The 17,245-nt window shown below is 41.4% G+C and overlaps 1 protein-coding gene across 9 annotated transcripts in view; it reads right to left on the bottom strand.

The window, feature by feature from the left end:
- Positions 1–16,437, bottom strand: part of bbx (BBX high mobility group box domain containing) — a 31,305-nt gene extending 14,868 nt beyond the window's left edge. For 2 of the 9 annotated variants that reach the window (XM_084074880.1, XM_084074887.1), the window contains exons 1-6: positions 12,917–13,039; positions 12,307–12,387; positions 3,155–3,326; positions 2,732–2,989; positions 232–436; positions 16–83 (exon numbers count right to left, since the gene is read on the bottom strand). In XM_084074880.1, coding sequence (XP_083931006.1) covers positions 16–83; positions 232–436; positions 2,732–2,989; positions 3,155–3,313 — 690 coding nt within the window. In that variant the 5' untranslated portion in view covers positions 3,314–3,326; positions 12,307–12,387; positions 12,917–13,039. The other 7 variants (XM_084074886.1, XM_084074888.1, XM_084074881.1 and 4 more) reach the window with 6 other exon arrangements.
- Between the last annotated feature and the right edge of the window lie 808 nt (positions 16,438–17,245).

Genomic DNA, 17,245 nt, shown 5'->3' with positions numbered 1-17,245 from the left:
GGAGTTGTGACCTACCTCTCTAGTAGTGAGGGCATGTTCCCCTGCCAGAAGCAGCATGCTCAGGCCTCCCATCTTTGTTGGATCTGATGAGAAAACCACAATAAGCATGTAGAAACAAGATGTGTACTCATATTGCATATCACTAATCATCATTCAAGATATCGTTGCTGTCGGGAAGAAACAATACAAGGTTTCAACTCGATAGTGATAGTGTGTTTTGTTTTCACACACCTGCCATAGCGAAATTGAGCTGTGGCATGCCGTCCGTCTTGGGCATCTTTTTGGCAGTGACAGAGTCCTTGGCAGAGTTGGAAGTGAACGACCAAACTTTTTTGCGTGGGTTGCTGACTGGCTGGCACGATGGGCTCTTGACTGGTTTGTTGGTGGTGGGGCACCACTTGTAGCCGGGGTTTGCCTTCATAAATGCATCTTTGTACTAAAATTAGACCAGGTAGAAGAGATATGGTTAAAAGAAAAACGATGACAGACAGGTAAGCTTGTACTTTCTGTGGTATAACATAAAATTGTACTTTATATCATAATGTCTTGAGCAGAGAAAAACTGTTCTAACAGATACACCAAGAAAAGTAGGTCAACCCTTTGTTTAGAGGATATTTATTAAACACTAATTACAATGGTCAGTCAATAAGTTTATCAATACAATGAAACAAAAGGATGTGCTTGGAACAAAGATAATGGAAATACAAAGCTGCAGATCCATCAATTCCAACCACAGAAAGAAGTGTCTGCAAGAAAGAAAGCTCTCACACAGACATGCATGCATAGTTGCATACATACATGTAGGCCTACAGCCAACAACACGAGATGCAGCACAAAACAATTGACACATTAAAGACACTTCTGGAATTATTGGTTGCCATGTAAAACAAAATACATGGTGCTATGTCAACAAAATACAACTATTACAAACACTGTCCGGCTGGCGGAGATAACAAATAACTCTGGAATGGCCATATCCATGTTGAATGACGACACGAGAGGGGGATGGGATATCTGAGTGGGTGGCGTTTGCACAAGGTCTTACCACAATTTGACATCAATATTGTGTTGGAATTACTATCACTTCTCATTTTGTAGTGGACACTTGGTAAAACCTAGTAGTCATATAGCATAATGCCTGCATATTTGTCCAAGATACATTTCCCTAAGGAACAATTAAAGTACTGTAACCTTGATCTTTATTATCACGTAGACTACACCACCACTGAATTTCAGTATGGTTCTAGAAATTTGTTGGAAGGTTTATGGCCCACAAAGGCCCCCAATTTGAGGAACAGTATACTGGCACACTTAGCCAATAACTACACAGCACAGTTTTCCTCTGAGTTTCATGCAGGTGTTAACAAAATATGTCATCGGTGTCTAGATTCCCACGTATTGTGAATCTTTTAAATCGTAACAGTTGATATGGCCTTCCTGGATGTGGGTGTGTCAGCAATATCCCACTGACATTGAACAAGTTTGATGAACGACAGTCATATCTAACCGGCAAATAAATATGACGTCCCTCTTCCCCTTTATTTGGAGAACCACATTGAGTGGATTGGACACACCGACTGGGTTGGTGAAATAAAATGCAATAAATGCCAGTGTTCTTGTGGCTGGTTGTCCCTTATCATTAGGCCAACCATTTTAGTCCTAAGCGCCAGTTGTACTGATTCCACTGCTGTGTCAAACTTGCAAACCCATCAATTGCATGCGGCTGATAAACATAAGGTTAAGTATAGCGCCCTCAACTAGAGGCCACGTTCTTTTAAAATGATATTCAACCTTGGTAGAATCATGTGTTGTAACATGGTTATGAAGGTAAGTCTATCTATACTGGTTATTATGGTAAGTCTATCTACAGTATATAAGTATTATCAATCATCAAACGAGCAATTGTGTTTTCTGTAAGAGGCAAGACTTCTACTAATGGGTCCGTCTCTCTGTTTGTGCGTTTGTTTGGGGCTAATCTCGCAAACCAGTGCCAAATTTCTTGTGCACACTGCCAGTAGGCCAAGGGTGTACACAGATATGCTTTTTTTAATGAAAGTTTAAGGTGGTCAGATCAGGCTGAAACCTTGCCCAATTATGGAGACCTACATACATTATAGATCCAGTAACTGACATCATAGACTGGCCACATGAAGTCAGAGATCCACATGGGTGCCACACAGTTATTAGACCCGGGCTTGTTTCTTCATTGCATGGCAAAACATACAGTTTGATCGTGTTACTTAAGGGAAAATATAATAGCTTTATTTATGTTATACCAATCCTATTTGGCGCCCTCTAGCACACAGGATCCAATGGGTCACAGATTTTGCTGTAACACAAGATCTTCTATCAAATTCAATGCGTATTATAACATGAATCGAGCCATTTAACTTGCTCAACTAAGTGACATGACTCCTTTTTGTCTCACCCCCTGGAGGACGATTACAATTTATGTCTGTGGCGAGGACCAATCAAAGTTTGTCAAATCATAGTTTTTTTGAATAACCAATCACATCACATTGACAGGTCAGGTGAGAGTAGTGGGACGAGCGTATACCAAGTGCTTCTGCATTCTCAAGACGGAACCTAGTCGTTGGAAAAAATAAAAAGGCGATAACCCTTGTTTAAGAATGTCCATGTTCATTTCTGGCCTTGGTACCTAATACCCAGGGTTCTATAGTACCAAAGTTCAACATCAATTTAATGCAGACATGAAAAAGACCATGCTCACCTCCTTGGCCATGTCAGTGTACTTCTGCTTCTCCTTGGGCTCCAGAACAGCCCACCAGTCAGCCAGTATCTTGGTGGCCCCGCGGTTGTCTAGGCGCGGGTGCTCCTGCCGCACCAGCGAGCGGTGCCGTTTACAAAAGAGGAGGAAGGCATTCATGGGTCGGCGAGCACGCTGTTCAGATGCGTCCTCCTCTACCTCCTCTGTCTGGACTCCACACTGGACCTCTGGTCCCTGGCCCTGGTTGCACAGCTCTGGCTGCTAACACAATGCATAAGCTCTTTACTCATCTCCAATCAACTTGGATACACGTATGCACTGCTAATGTAACTCTTAGATGATGAAAATGATATCACCCTTTGATAGAAGGGTCAAAGGGCCAAATCAAGAATATTTGTCATACAATAATACAAGCTTCACAATTACCTTGTCCAATTCCTCTTCATCTTCCTCTTCTTCCTCCTCTGAAAAGTCCAGGGCCTTTTTGGAGAGAAGTGGGTGCCATTGAAGACACTTACGCTTGGGGCGCTTGCCACTAATCTCCCCCACAACAGGTGGCTCCTTACCCCTTCCTCCACCCTTCATGGTACTACCACGCCTGCAAAACAAAACACACAAACAGGCACACAGACAACTCATCAATGCAGAATTTGACACGATTTAGCCCTTCATGGTACTATCACGCCTGCAGAACAGACACATACGGTAGAAACTCATCAGTGTAGGATTCGACATGATTCACAACGATAAGATTAATATCATTACCAATGTTTCATCTGACTGATTGATTGATTGAAGGCAATGAGAACTAAGCATCATGAGCTTCAAGCTGCCAACAGTGTAACCACAAATGTTATCAAGACATATAGGCTATATAATAAGATGATCTATCTCCACCTGAAGAATTCTTATTTTACTTTTATCCATGTCGAGAGTAAATACCACACACAGAAGACAATCAGGTCTTTCCTCTGCACATATTTAGCATATGACGGCAGCGCTTTAACCCGTTTAGACCTGAGGCTGATTCTAAAAATGCCTTCTAAATCTTGACCTAAGTTTTCTGAAAGACTTCAAATATGTATGTTACTATATACTGTACATTGAACAACCCCAAAAAGGGTTCCCGGATTGAACGGTATAGTTGAGTATAGGGGTTCCCGATCTAAATGGGTTAAATGGCAAAGATATGGGTAAGAAGGAAATGGAAAAGTAGGCTACCCTGTTACAGGTTAGTGATAATAATAATAAAAAACTAGAAAAAGTGCTCCTCGGAGCACAGGTCTCTGCCAGGTCAGGTAGGTTATTGTGGCCTCCTGGTGGCGCTATAATAGGCCAATGTGAAAAGGTAGCCATTTCTTCTTAGGCCTTGCACGGCAATCGGACTGCATTCATGATTTGAGGCATTTTGTTAAAAACAATTGTTTTGCTAAATTAGACCTGCTGGTGGCGCTATAACAGGCCAATGTTAAAAGGGTGGCATTTGCTCCTCAACATAGTGTGAATGTGCGTGCAAAGTTTGACCGCAATCGGATGCGGCGTTCATGATTTGCGGCATTTTGTTCAAAACAAGCCACTACTGCAAACTTTAGATGTAAATCTTGGCCAATCAGGATGGAATATGAACAATTAAACACATCCGTCTTGATCACATGACTATAGAGATCATGTGTACCGATTTGCGTGAAATGTGGATAAAATCAGAAGGAGTAATATAATTTTTTTTTTTTTACATAAGTCGGCCTCCTGGTGGCGCTATAAAAGGCAGATGTGAAAAATGCAGGGCAAGGGTTTTTCCTTGAGCTCTAGGGAGTGCGCTTACAAAGTTTTACACAGATCGGTGCAGTTATAGGTAAAAACACGAATCGGCCTGTTATAGCGCCACCATGAGGCTGATTTGAAAATTTTCAATTGGCATTTCTTCCTCGGCATAGTGGAAATGTACGTGCAAAATGTCAAGGTAATTGCATGCTGTGTTCATGATTTGAGGCATTTTGTTCAAAACGGAGCACTCCTGCAAACTTTGGAAGCCATTTTTAGCCAATCAGGATGGAAAATGAAAAATCTGAAAGACCGGTTTCGTTTAATGACTATAGAGATACTGTGTACCGATTTGCGAAACTTTTTGGACAAAATCTGTAGGAGTACTGTCAAAAAATATGTTTTGCACAAATCGGCCTCCTGGTGGCGCTATAAAAGACCCATGTGGAAATAATTGGGCAGAGGTTCTTCTATGGTATCCAGGGAGTGTGTGTGCACAGTGTGTGTTTCACTGCGAGTAAGCCAGCGGTGCCGGAGATTAGCTCTACAAAGACAGAATGACACACGGACGGACGGACGGACAGGGGGCAAAAAAAAAAAAAGAAGCTAATTACTAATTCAAGTGTGCTTTGCCGGTGGTCGGAGTGCAGGCAGATATCATTTTTTATTATCATTATTTTGGCCTAAATATCTGATCCACTTGTTTGAGAGCAGCATAGAACTAAGCCAAAATTGTAAGTTTAGCTGTAAGTGCAAGTGGACCTGACTTGCACTCGGGCTTATGACTAATACACACACACACATGTTGGAAACCATGCAAGGTTTCCAACATGCTCATCGGGAGCAGTTAGGGGGCACATTGTCTTGCTCAAGGACACTTCCGACACCAGCACAAGGGGAGAGGGGGATCGAACAACGGCTCCCAAGCGGCTGGTCTGCCCGCTGAGCCACTGCTGCCCCCACTACTAGGGGCGGCAGGGGCAATCTGAATGAATGGGTGAATGAAATGCACATTTCATTCACCCATTTCAGATTTGAAGGATATTTATCAAGTTAACAAAAAGGTGGGAGAATGCATGTACATTAGTTCTGCTACAGTCTCTCACTGAATGAATGTTCCATTTCACCCCAGAAGGTTAATTTGCTACTAATTTGTTAGTTTGCAACAATCAATATCACGAGCTAGCAAACAGTCTGGCAGTTCCCATGGCTGCTATAAAAAGAAAATGCTCTAATGCAAATAGTAGGTAAAAGAAGACAGTGGAAAAAAACATAATTGCATTAATTTTAAAGACATGAAATTCCATGCAATATGACGACACTTGATACACATATGCAGCATAATATGCTCTACAGGTGTGTTTCTTTGTGTGGCTAAAGTAGCAATATAAGATTGCTACTTTAGCCACACAACACCACCATACTGTATGAGCTCACAACGCATCACATTGTGATGCATTGTGTGAGTTTGTAGATCTGCTACTTTTGTAAAAAAGAAAAGAAAAATGGCTAAATTCCACACCATTAGAACATTACACCCAGACACTTGCACTTGCCATTTTAAATCATAGCACAACAGACTAGTCTTCACCTGCCTTACTGTTTTCTTTCTCCATCTCTATGAGCTATCTGCCCGATACACCGATAAATTAAGTTCCACCCATGACTAACACAAAAAACGTTGTATTGCTGCTTTCATTTCTGCAAATAATCTATCATTTTGATAGAACTTTTTTTGTGTAACTAGAATTTCAGTTTTCGAGACTGTTTTCAATGTGTTACTAAAGTATTCATTAAATCAATCAATCGATCAATCAATCAATCAAATGCAGAGGTTCCCAAACTTTTTCTGCTTGAGACATAAAAGAGTAATTTGGTGTCTTCCCAGGATCCCAATTTACAAAAATACATGGATGAACCACTTAAAACCTATTTCAAAGACAGCTGATCGACAGGCTCACAATGCAGCATCTTTTGACATTTGTTGGAATATTTCTGAAGGCGTTTCGTATGAGAAAGGGGGAAAAAAAGAAAGAAAGGGGTATACCGGTACATTTACTCTCAACCCATAAAAATGGGTCTGCGACCGTATGTTTGGGAAATCGGTTTAACGCATTAAAACCAGGAAAACATCTGTCATTTTAGATTTTTGCGTTGGCTATTCAAAAATAGCACATATACAAGCTCACAGTTCGTCACTTCGTGCCACACTGCGAGCTTGTATATCTGCTATTTTTGAGAACTACTAATAAGTGTGAAAACTACTGCTTTTGTAGAATTAGCCTCAGGTCTTAATGGGTAACCACTTTAACCTTATATACATCAGCAATTTGATAGTGAGCTCAAATCACGAAGATCTCACACATTGTGAGATCTTCTATTTACCGTATATATCTGCTATTTTCTAAAAATCTTGAAACAATTTGAAAGATTTTTAATATTTTAACAGCACAAATCTTGTATGGGGGGTTCCCTGGCACAAAATATTTTCTGATGGGGGTCCGCAGCAAAATACATTCATGTGTGGGTCCTTGATATGAAAAGTTTGAGAACCGCTGAATTATGTGACAGTTTCTCATTAACACAACATCTGGAATGGAGCATGATTAGTGAGCGGAGTACGTACTAGCAGGTTCCTAAATTAATTAATTACCTTCCCTTTAGACGGCAGAATTGCTGCTTGCATCTTCATTTACTTTTATAGAACAAGACCATGGGAATAAGTTAAGACAGCCCAAATGAACCCCCTACTGACCATGATTTCATCAGCTCTTATTTACAATGCTAATTTTCTCACTTAACTCCAACAGAAAAATGGCCTTGGAGAATCCCAGCTATTTAAGGACCCATGTGCAACATCAAACAGAATATATGTTTTAGCTGGTTTACTTAATAAGGACTTTGATGTCTAGTCATTCACAAAGCTAATACTTTCATTACACAACCTGCCCTGTACTGTGATGCAGCAGGTATACCACAAGTGAAAGACCAATGAGATGCATTCAACAAAATATGAACTGCACATACCGGTATGCCATCATCATTTTGTATTTTAGCTTACTTACATGATTACATCTAACATAAAATTGCACTTACTGTAGAGAAAAATAAACAAACCCTACATGCAACCAAGATACAAGCTAACACACTATGATGTTTTTACCACTTGAATCCTAGCGCCCCATTCTGGGCAAGTCATAATAGGTGAACATTTGGCCAAAATAGCCGTTCTACAAGCTCACAACGCATCACATTGCGATACGTTGTGAGCTTGTAGATCAGCTATTTTGGGCAAAGAGATTTGGTGTAGAAGGAACTAAAGGAGGGGGCCCAGGGGTAGACACCTGCGGTGACCTCTGTCAATGGTGTTGAAATGAATATATCGTGCAGTGGTTCTCAAAGTGCGGTCCGGGGACCCCCAGGGGCCCTTGGGGGGGTTCCAAGGGGTCGCCAGCTAAATCATTGATAGTTAGGAACCAAATGGACCCATACAGGTCCATGTGTACATTCTCACAGTTATGGGGGTCTGTGGGCTAATGCATACCATATTGGGAGTCCTTGGCTTGCAATTAAAAAGTTTGAGAAACACTGATACAGGGTTTAAGTGGCAAACACCATCACTGCATCACTTAAAGAGGTGGTGCCATGGTTTTGCACTTTTTCTGTTTTTCATGTGTCTATGAGGTTGATATAACTTCATTAAGCCCCCTGGTGGTGTTTTTATGGTGTTTTGTGTCTTCTCTGACTATTTGGGGTTTCTACCTGGAGGCTGAAAACTTGAGGGTCAAACGTGCCAATAGAGACACAGCGCTTTAGTGACATAGTAAAAACATACCCTCCCCCTCATTATCATAACAGGTGTGGGCATGAGGAGGAGGAGGGACTAGGACAGGTGGGTAGTGCTAAGGTGGTGGAGGACGTGCTAAGGTGAGAACCAGGTATACTTAATGAACTGGAGGCGTGTCCACATAAAAACATAATTTTAACAATGTCTGTACACTTTCTTGAAAAAAATCTTCCTCCTAGTATAACCATAATACCTGATGATTATGTTTTGGGGGGGGGGGGGGTCACTGAAGATCACGGCACCCCGTCTTTAAGGAAATCAATGAGAAAAGTGATAAGATTTCCCCATGTAGCATTACTGATAAAAAAAGGAACTCAATGAGGACCATGAGTAAGTAGGCTAATCAGCATCTATTTGATCAGCTTATTTGATTAATTGACGTTTCCTCACATGCTGATGTCTTCCTCATTCATCTTACCATGTTAAGAAGTTACAAGCTCTCTATACAGGTCCTCAGCCATGGAAAAGTCCCCAAAAAATAAAGTCTGATACAAACTATTCTAATTGTGTGAAATACAATGTCAGAAAAGTCTTAACCACTTAAGCCCCATTTGAAAAATAGTGAAAATAGCAGATCTACAAGCTGACAACAAGCCACGTTGCACCACATTGTGAGTTTGTAGATCAACCATTTTTGAAAATCTAATGTTCTTAAATTGCTGTAAAGTTTTCGCCTATAATGACATGCCCAAAATACGCCATGGTGTAAGTGGTTAACCACTTAAACCCTATATACTATACCAGGATCCCCCAGGGGTCTATCCTTGGGTCTTTTCTTTTACCCTCTACATCAACTCGCCAAAAATAGGCGATCAACAAGATCACGTTGCGTTGTGAGCTTGTAGATCTGCTATTATTGCTGAATGTAGGGACGCAAGAGACACGAGGCCCCTAGGGTTCATGCGGCTAAGATGCCAGAGTGGCCTATTCCAAAATACTGCACACCAATGGGTTTGAACCCGCTGTTGATTGGTTGCTGGTTGCTACAAGTGCATGGACTCATGAATAACTTATGTACTTTCTAAAGCTGAGCTCAGACCACAGGATATGTATTGGGGACTGTATTAAGCTCCATTTTGCCATCCCAGACACATTTTTTAAGATCAGAAGGGAAAACAGATTTGAGGTATGATCAGCATGTTTGGTTGGCACTGTGGCTCTAGTGAAAGTAGTGGGTCAAGATGTCAATCAGAGCCTCCCCCAGTCTTTGAGCTGGCTGTCTGTAAAAATATTGGATTTACACATCAATCTTCAGGACAGTGCCTAGCAACAGCCAATGGGAGCACAGCACTTGGCCCAAGAACAAAAAAAACGAACAAACAAACAAACATATGTTTCCTTATTATCGCTCCTAACCCCAGCATCCCTATTCTGGGGGAACATTTGAGCTCAGGTCTGTTTTGCTAAGTATAGAGGGTTTAAGTGGTAATAAACAACAAAAATGCCACAATGCATTGTGGAGCTGAAAGAAACGTTTATTGAACTGTGGCAGGGGTGTCTGCATGATGTCTAAAACAAAGACCTACATGATAGGAGTCGGAAGGGTTAGATTAGGTTAGGAGTCGATAGCCGTCACAGCACAGCTACAAGTACACTAGGGCTGCACAATTGTTCAAATGTGAATCACGACCTAAGAATTGAGATCACGATTCTCTCACCCAATTCTTATGTTGTCAATAAAAACTGTCCCTATCCAGACAGGCCTTTAAACTGACAACATAACATTATCAAAGTGCTTGATTTAAACCAAACAAAGTGTTGGACTTAAACTAGTCTCTTGTAACCAAAAGAAAAATCTGTTTATTTTCCTCTAGAACAGTTAATCAAAGTGATTAACTTAAATGCTGCTTACATTAAAACAATAGAATGTAAAAGGTACAGCTTTTTAGAATACATTATAATGAAAATAAACCCAGTTATTTTTGGACAACTGAACGCAAGCCTATGGTCATTTTGAGGCTTAAGCCTAATTTATATTTTATTTTATGACGGTGTTGCTCACCAAATATAGCAGAACTACAAGTTCACAACGCATCGTGATTTGAGACACACTGTGAACACCGGCATACGTATGATGTATTAATCATGCTTTATTCAGTTCTGTGTTGACTGTGGTTCGACACTTGAGTGTACAGAGCAGGTAGTGCAGATTCACCTCTCTAGCGTCTTTTTGATGTTTTTTAAACCACTGATTCTGGCTGGGGACCACTGGTGGGCCATGAGGGTATTGCAAGTGGGCCCCCAAATAATTGGCACATCACTAAGATTGTAATGATAATATAACAATATATAAAAAATGTAAATGTAAAATGTATAAATAAATAAATGTTTTCTTTGTGATACCAATAAACAGGAACTTAAAATATACTACAGTAGTTGATCCAAGTCGGAACACAATTGATTGATTGAGCATTGAAATAAACTCTGAAAATGCACGCCATTGTTTTAAACCCCTTATTTTGAACGGTGTTGATTGGAGCCATATCTTTATCCTAGTGATAGGTGATCGCTCCTGTAATCTCTTTGTGCCTTTGGGGGTTGTTTGGGGGTGGCTGTAGGGAGTTGTAGAGTGTTACCTTGTGATGCTGCAATGATTTTCGTTGTAAATAAGGCATCAAACGGAAACCAACCCACAACAAAAGTACACAGCAAAATCCAGTGTTAATTTAACTCATGCTTAATTTATGGGTTCAATTTTACACTATCAATTAACACTCTAGACTTAACTGTTTAATATGTCAAACGGGGCTCTTCCAGTTGACTAAGGTAGTGATGAATAAGTCCTGATGTAAAAACAATAATTGACATAAGACTATAATTTCAATAATAACTTACTCATCTGTTTAGTATTTTCTGCCAACTGCCATGTTTGTTTGTTCATGGCTATATTGTCTTATTATCTGCCAACCCTGTAGAAGCGAAGTTTTTGACTAGGTACTTACCATATAGTAAATAGTATACCGTCAGCCTTATGACTTTGAATGACAGTATTTTTTTTCCTTTCTTAATTAACACTTAAAACCTACTGCATACTTGATGTCACTAGAAGCACATAGATTATAAAACCTGGCACGTCATTCTGATAATAATATTTGATAATTAACACTGAAATAGATTTTGTACTAGTAACCAGTTTTCTGTCTCTTTTAAAATGATTTAACAAGGACAAATTCATCAATACTTTTAGGGACAGGAACCTATGACTTTTTTTCTTGAGCACTTACGACTGCTTGTTTTTAAGACTGGTGATCTGGGACTTTTAATCCATTCTTCTGTTGCATGGTCATTCTAAGTGGGTCTGCTAAATGCCTACAATGTCAATATAACTTAATCAAGGAAATAACTTGGAGTCAAGTTGAATCCAAGTCGAAACGTTCAACTTCGCCTAACCTCACCTTGATGGAGACTTTATTCCTGTGGTCTCTTTGCTGCACAGAGATATCCAGACATAATGTATTGTATAAACACAAACTGGCAAGATTACATTTTAGTGTGAACTCGGTTTAAAGGGTTTGCGTGGAAATCTATAAACAACAATTAATCATGCTAAATACATACAGTAGTATGTTGGTATATTATATGTTAATACAGGGTATGTATTTTTGTCTCCGTGGGTATGAACCCAGTGTATATACCACATTAACAACCCAAATTAACAATTAATGAACAAATGATTCAGACTCCAACACTGTAGTTAGTTAGTAGTTACTGTAGTTAGTTAGCCAATTCCATAGACAAAATCAGACTATGATGAAAACAGACTTTAAGAGTAGTTATTAAACAGTGGTTCTCAAAGTGGGGTCCGGGGACCCCCTAAGTTCTTTGAGGGGGTTCCAAATGGACCCTCACAGGTCTGTAACTCTGAGTGGGTACAAATGGAACCAAATGTACACACTCAAGAGTTACCGGGGTCCTTGAAATTAAAAAGTTTGAGAACCATAATGCTGAACGGGAAAACGGGGATACTTACTTAAGAACAAACTATGGAAATGCTGTATGGGTGATGAAGATGGAAGCTGCCACTCAGTCTTTGTCATGCAATGAAGATGCCCTATAAAAACACAAGACGTTAGTCTCATCAAGTGTTAAATGGTTAAGTGTGCTGCAACAACAATCATTGCAAAACACAAACAAACACGGGCTCTCGGTGATCGGCACCGAAATGACCAGAGCAACTTCACATTTGAGTGAAACCGCATTAGCAGCACACACACACGCACACATAGACCTAAGCGAGAGAAACTATGGTGGGACATTTTGCTTGTCACTGACCATTTCAGTCGCGTAGTCAATCCACCCTTCCAGTCAAAACCATAAGCATCCAGGCCAAAGTGCCCCGCGATCATCCGAAAATGTAACACTATGCAGAGCCCCGCGTCTCTCGCTATGGTTACATTAAAACGCACAGTTGCGCTGAGGTTTAGTTGTTTTCAGGTAAAAGTGCTGATGCCCGATTGGACCGTCACACACTCACACTCCAGAGTGAAGTCTTGAGTGACTCTATTGGGGGTTTCGGGTGCAATAACAACGCATTCTTTTTGGGGGGTTGATCGCCGACTATATAGTGATCGTTCGCCTACCTAGTGCTCCTGTCGTGCGTGTGGCGACGAGCTCACATTTTCATTTCCGAGCGAGAAAGACGTCGATCTCTGGGGTCTGACAAGACAGACAGACAGACAGGCTGAATGAGAGTCCATCTTGCTTTGGAGAGAGAGAGAGAAAACGAAGTGCAGTATAGTACAGGAGAAGTGTTGCCATGTTCGCTTATTATAAGCGACCTTGGGATTCTTTTTCTGTAAAGTTTCTTGTAAATATTGGTAGTTGCGTTTTTTGGGGGCTTGTTTCTAAAGTGTAGTTGCTTATTTAGGCTTGTTTCCAAATGTTTTAATTATTATTTAAACCAGTGGTTCTCAAACATTTTCACGAAAAAGTTGTGCCCAGGGAGCATAATGTGTTGTTAGAAAGAATGTTAAAAAAAATATATTCAAAATATTCAATATTTTATTGCAAGACGTTTTGAAAATAGCAGATGTACAAGCTCACAACGCGTCGACGCATCGTGACTCTCGTGAGCATGTAGATCGGCTATTTTCAAATAGCTGATTTAAAGGGTAATCGGAAAGCTCGCCCCAAAACGCGCTTGCCCCCCCCCATTTCTTTTAGTGGACCAGCGGTTCTTGTATTTGTTTTACTGAGGATAAGGTTAGAAATAAATTTAGGGTTAGGCATTGTTTTACTGAGATTACGTTTAGGAATAAGGTTAGGTTTTGGCATAGTTCTACTGAGATTAAGTTTTGGAATAAGGTTAGGTTTAGGCATATACAGAGGTTAAGTTTAGGAACAAGGTTAGGTTTAGGCATTCAGTTTTACTGAGGTTAGGAATAAGGTTAGGTTTTAGCACCGTTTTACTGTGGTTACGTTTGGGAATAAGGTTAGGTTTAGGCATAGTTTACTGAGGTTACGTTTAGGAATAAGGTTAAGTTTAGACATGGTTACTGAGGTTACGTTTTAGGATAGGTTATGTATAGTTTACGTTCATGAGGTTAGGTTTAGACAGTGGTGTGTTGTGTTCTAGGTTTTTTCGGAGGGCATACTATGATTGTTCCCTCCCACACGCCAGGCACCTGCACATGCGTGCGCGTATGTAGGCTATGCGTGCGAGGTCGCCAAATGAAATAATCGCTCTATTGTTAAGTAGTTAATGTGTGAATTACTTCAAAACTCCAACGGCCAGCGATCATCACCTCAAGATAACGACTCGTCACCACGGGGGCGTGGCATAGTAGCTGCAGACATACTTGAGGGGGGCAATGTTAAGTCAACCTGTTTTATACCCCTCAAAGATGTCCGCCGCTACCAAATGACACTTGTTGACGCCCCCTTCAGGATTTTTGGCACGCTCTATAGACCAATTATTTGTTTACCAACATTGAGACTGGACGCACAGGTGATTGTTTCATGCAATCAATTCGATACACATTGTTTCGGGGCGCCCTGGTTTCAGTTCATTCAACCCCCTCTTGTGTGTTGGCTAGTGAGGCGCGTCCTAGCGAGACATGACAGAATGGGTTTCATTTGGTGCCGGCCTGCGCACATACTGGTTCTTATCAGAAAGTCGTCTGTAAAAGGGAACTGACTTTACATTCTTGCTGCCCCCAGCTCCTCCTCCTGCGTATCATTGCTTTCTCTGATTTTTGGATGGCTGCGATTGGCTACGATTTATTTTCTACAGGTCACACTACGTAAATACATGTTATTACACACCACTGGGTTTAGACATGTAGTTTACTGAGGTTATGTTTAGGAATAAGGTTAAGTTTAGGCATAGTTTACTGAGGTTACGTTTAGGAATCAGGTTAGATCTAAACATAGTTTACTGAGGTTACGTTTATGAATACCAGGTGAATACCGCCGGATTTGCACCGGGGCGACTGTGTTTTGGGGCAAGCGTTTTGGTATTCGTTTAAAGTGCTCATGTGGCCTGCCGTAGTTCTTCTTTTGGGCTCGTTTCCCTAGACCTGGTTGCTTATTTCTCTCAAAACCTGGCAACACTGATTTCACTCTGTCTGTCCAACTCTATCCCCGATGCAATAATATGGTCGAATGTCTCCCACACGCGATAAAAGCATTAATCATCATTAATTAAACTGGGGATTTTCTCCCCGTCCACATGCATCCGTCCAGCGACGTTTGCCGAACACTGGCTCCATGTCCTACCAGTTTTACTAGGAATAAAAGTAGCTACTTTAGCCTGCTAGCACTTTATAATACGTACAGCCTCCACTGTGCTGCTGGACGTGTCACAGCATTAACATGCAATGGTTTCAAATCCCAGCGACCCATTTATAGCCTGCTGACAAAACCTGTAGCCAAACAGACAGCCTGCAAAAACAAAGTGATTGTTTATTAATGCAACCGATCGATACACAACTATTAGGTTTGATGCGGATGGTGGTGGAGGAGGAGGGAGGAGGGGGGTGGTCATACCACCTCTCACACAGAAGCAGTTGCTTTTATATCGCGTATTTACACGCCGATTCCACCGCGACTGTGAATTAGAAATTTAACAACATCAGAGGAGAGGGCAAGTTATGAATGCGATCTCGATGTGGGGGAAATAATGAAGGGTTGAGACAAGCAGCAAAAAGCACGGGGAGGGAGGACATCATGTCCACAAAGCAAGCGATAATAATACCATTTTCAGAGTGATCTGACTGAGAGGTTGCGACTCGGATTGAATGAAAGACTGACGAACTACAGGTTCTCTGTCATAAAGGCGTCTTATTAATATCCTCTAACATACCCACCTCTAATGTACATCAGCCCCAGTGGCAGCAGCAGGGCCCTCTCATCCTCAACGAGCGTCCAGCTTGTTTTAACTTATTGACACATAACAGTTCAGCAGCACTGACTGACTGACTGACTGGAAGAAGAACACACTTCAGCCCCGGATGAATGTGATCGTCGGCGGATCGACAACACATGCGACCCCCCCCAAACACCTCACATAATTTATGCACGGATTTAAGTGGAATTACACAAGTTTTCAGTGACATTATTGTGGGGAATACTTTCGCTTTCCTCGGACAAATTCCTCATCTTATATCCATCTTACCCTCCCCCCGTCCGTTCGCAAAGTGTTCCAGTCATGATCGAGGCTGATGTTCACACACACAGAGAGACCCATAAGCATTGCACTGACTGGCCTCAGCCATGTTAACATATCATTCACAATCTGACCCTCAAAGCCACTCGCAAAAAAAGTTGATCTTTTGCACGATCGACTTTAGGCAAAGGTCACTGCAAATGTGTGGCCACCTCGTTATAAAAGCGATGACATGCCGGCCACTGATAAAGGTTAGTCACAGTCAGTTTCAGTTGAGTGACTACTTGCTATAGCTTCCTGGGTGTTGTGAATGTGCTGCTACTGGTGATGAATCGGGAGTAAATGTTTAGAAAATAGAACCGCTGTTCCAGCCACTCACCCGCAACAACCCACCTTAGCAAAGCGTGGTGCTCAAGCCCGGACCTCTGTTATAAGACCCCCTCTTTAGACTTTATGATCACAACAGTTTGTGCAACATACTGTACATAGTGAAAATACCCTTATCATGTAAGGCGGGACGTGATTGGACGCCCGCTTGAGGGACAGACAGAATCCACCATTCAGAGGTTGCATTACAATTGAGTATTGTTCTGAGACAGCGAGATTATAATGTAACGTCTTCATAATGTTCAGGACATGTAGCCTACTGTATGCCACTGTTTAGGCCACACTGTAGCTGCTACACACCATGGTGGAGAGGAACAAGTGAAATGCAGTTAACTTGCATCACCATGTTGTAAAAGGTGACAATGCTGTCTGCACAATATGTCAGATGTCAACAGACCAGGGGTCTTCAACGGTTTTCAGGCCAAGGACCCCTTAGCTGAGAGAGAGAGAGATGAAGCAGGGACCCCCCCACTACATATTGTATAAAATTGTGTTGCAGATTAAACTTTTTCAGAGATTTCATAGATAGTTGGATTCATGTTAATCATGCTAATGTGTATTTTCAGTTAGTTAACCTTTTAAACCCTCAATATTTAGTCAACTGAACTTGACCATTACTCTGTACTTGGTCTGCTCTTTTTCCCTCTTCAACAACTCTCCATAAATAGCCGATCTGCAAGCTCTCAACTTGCGAGGCGTTGTGAGCTTGTAGATCTGCTATTTTCGGCTAATGTTCCCCATCACACAAAGATTTGGCGGACCCCTGTAGTAACCCTGAGGACCCCCTAGGGGTCCCGGACCCCCTGTTGAAGACCCCTGCAACAGACTGAAAGAGGTCTTCCTAAGATTCATCCAGTTATCACAATGCACTTCAATGACATACAAAAGAAGCCGCAGAAACGTGTTACGATTGCTT

This window comes from Gymnoscopelus microlampas (genome assembly GCF_963454915.1).
Source record: "Gymnoscopelus microlampas genome assembly, chromosome: 12".
NCBI classification, from domain to species: domain Eukaryota; kingdom Metazoa; phylum Chordata; class Actinopteri; order Myctophiformes; family Myctophidae; genus Gymnoscopelus; species Gymnoscopelus microlampas.
This window is presented reverse-complemented; position numbering and strand designations above follow the sequence as displayed.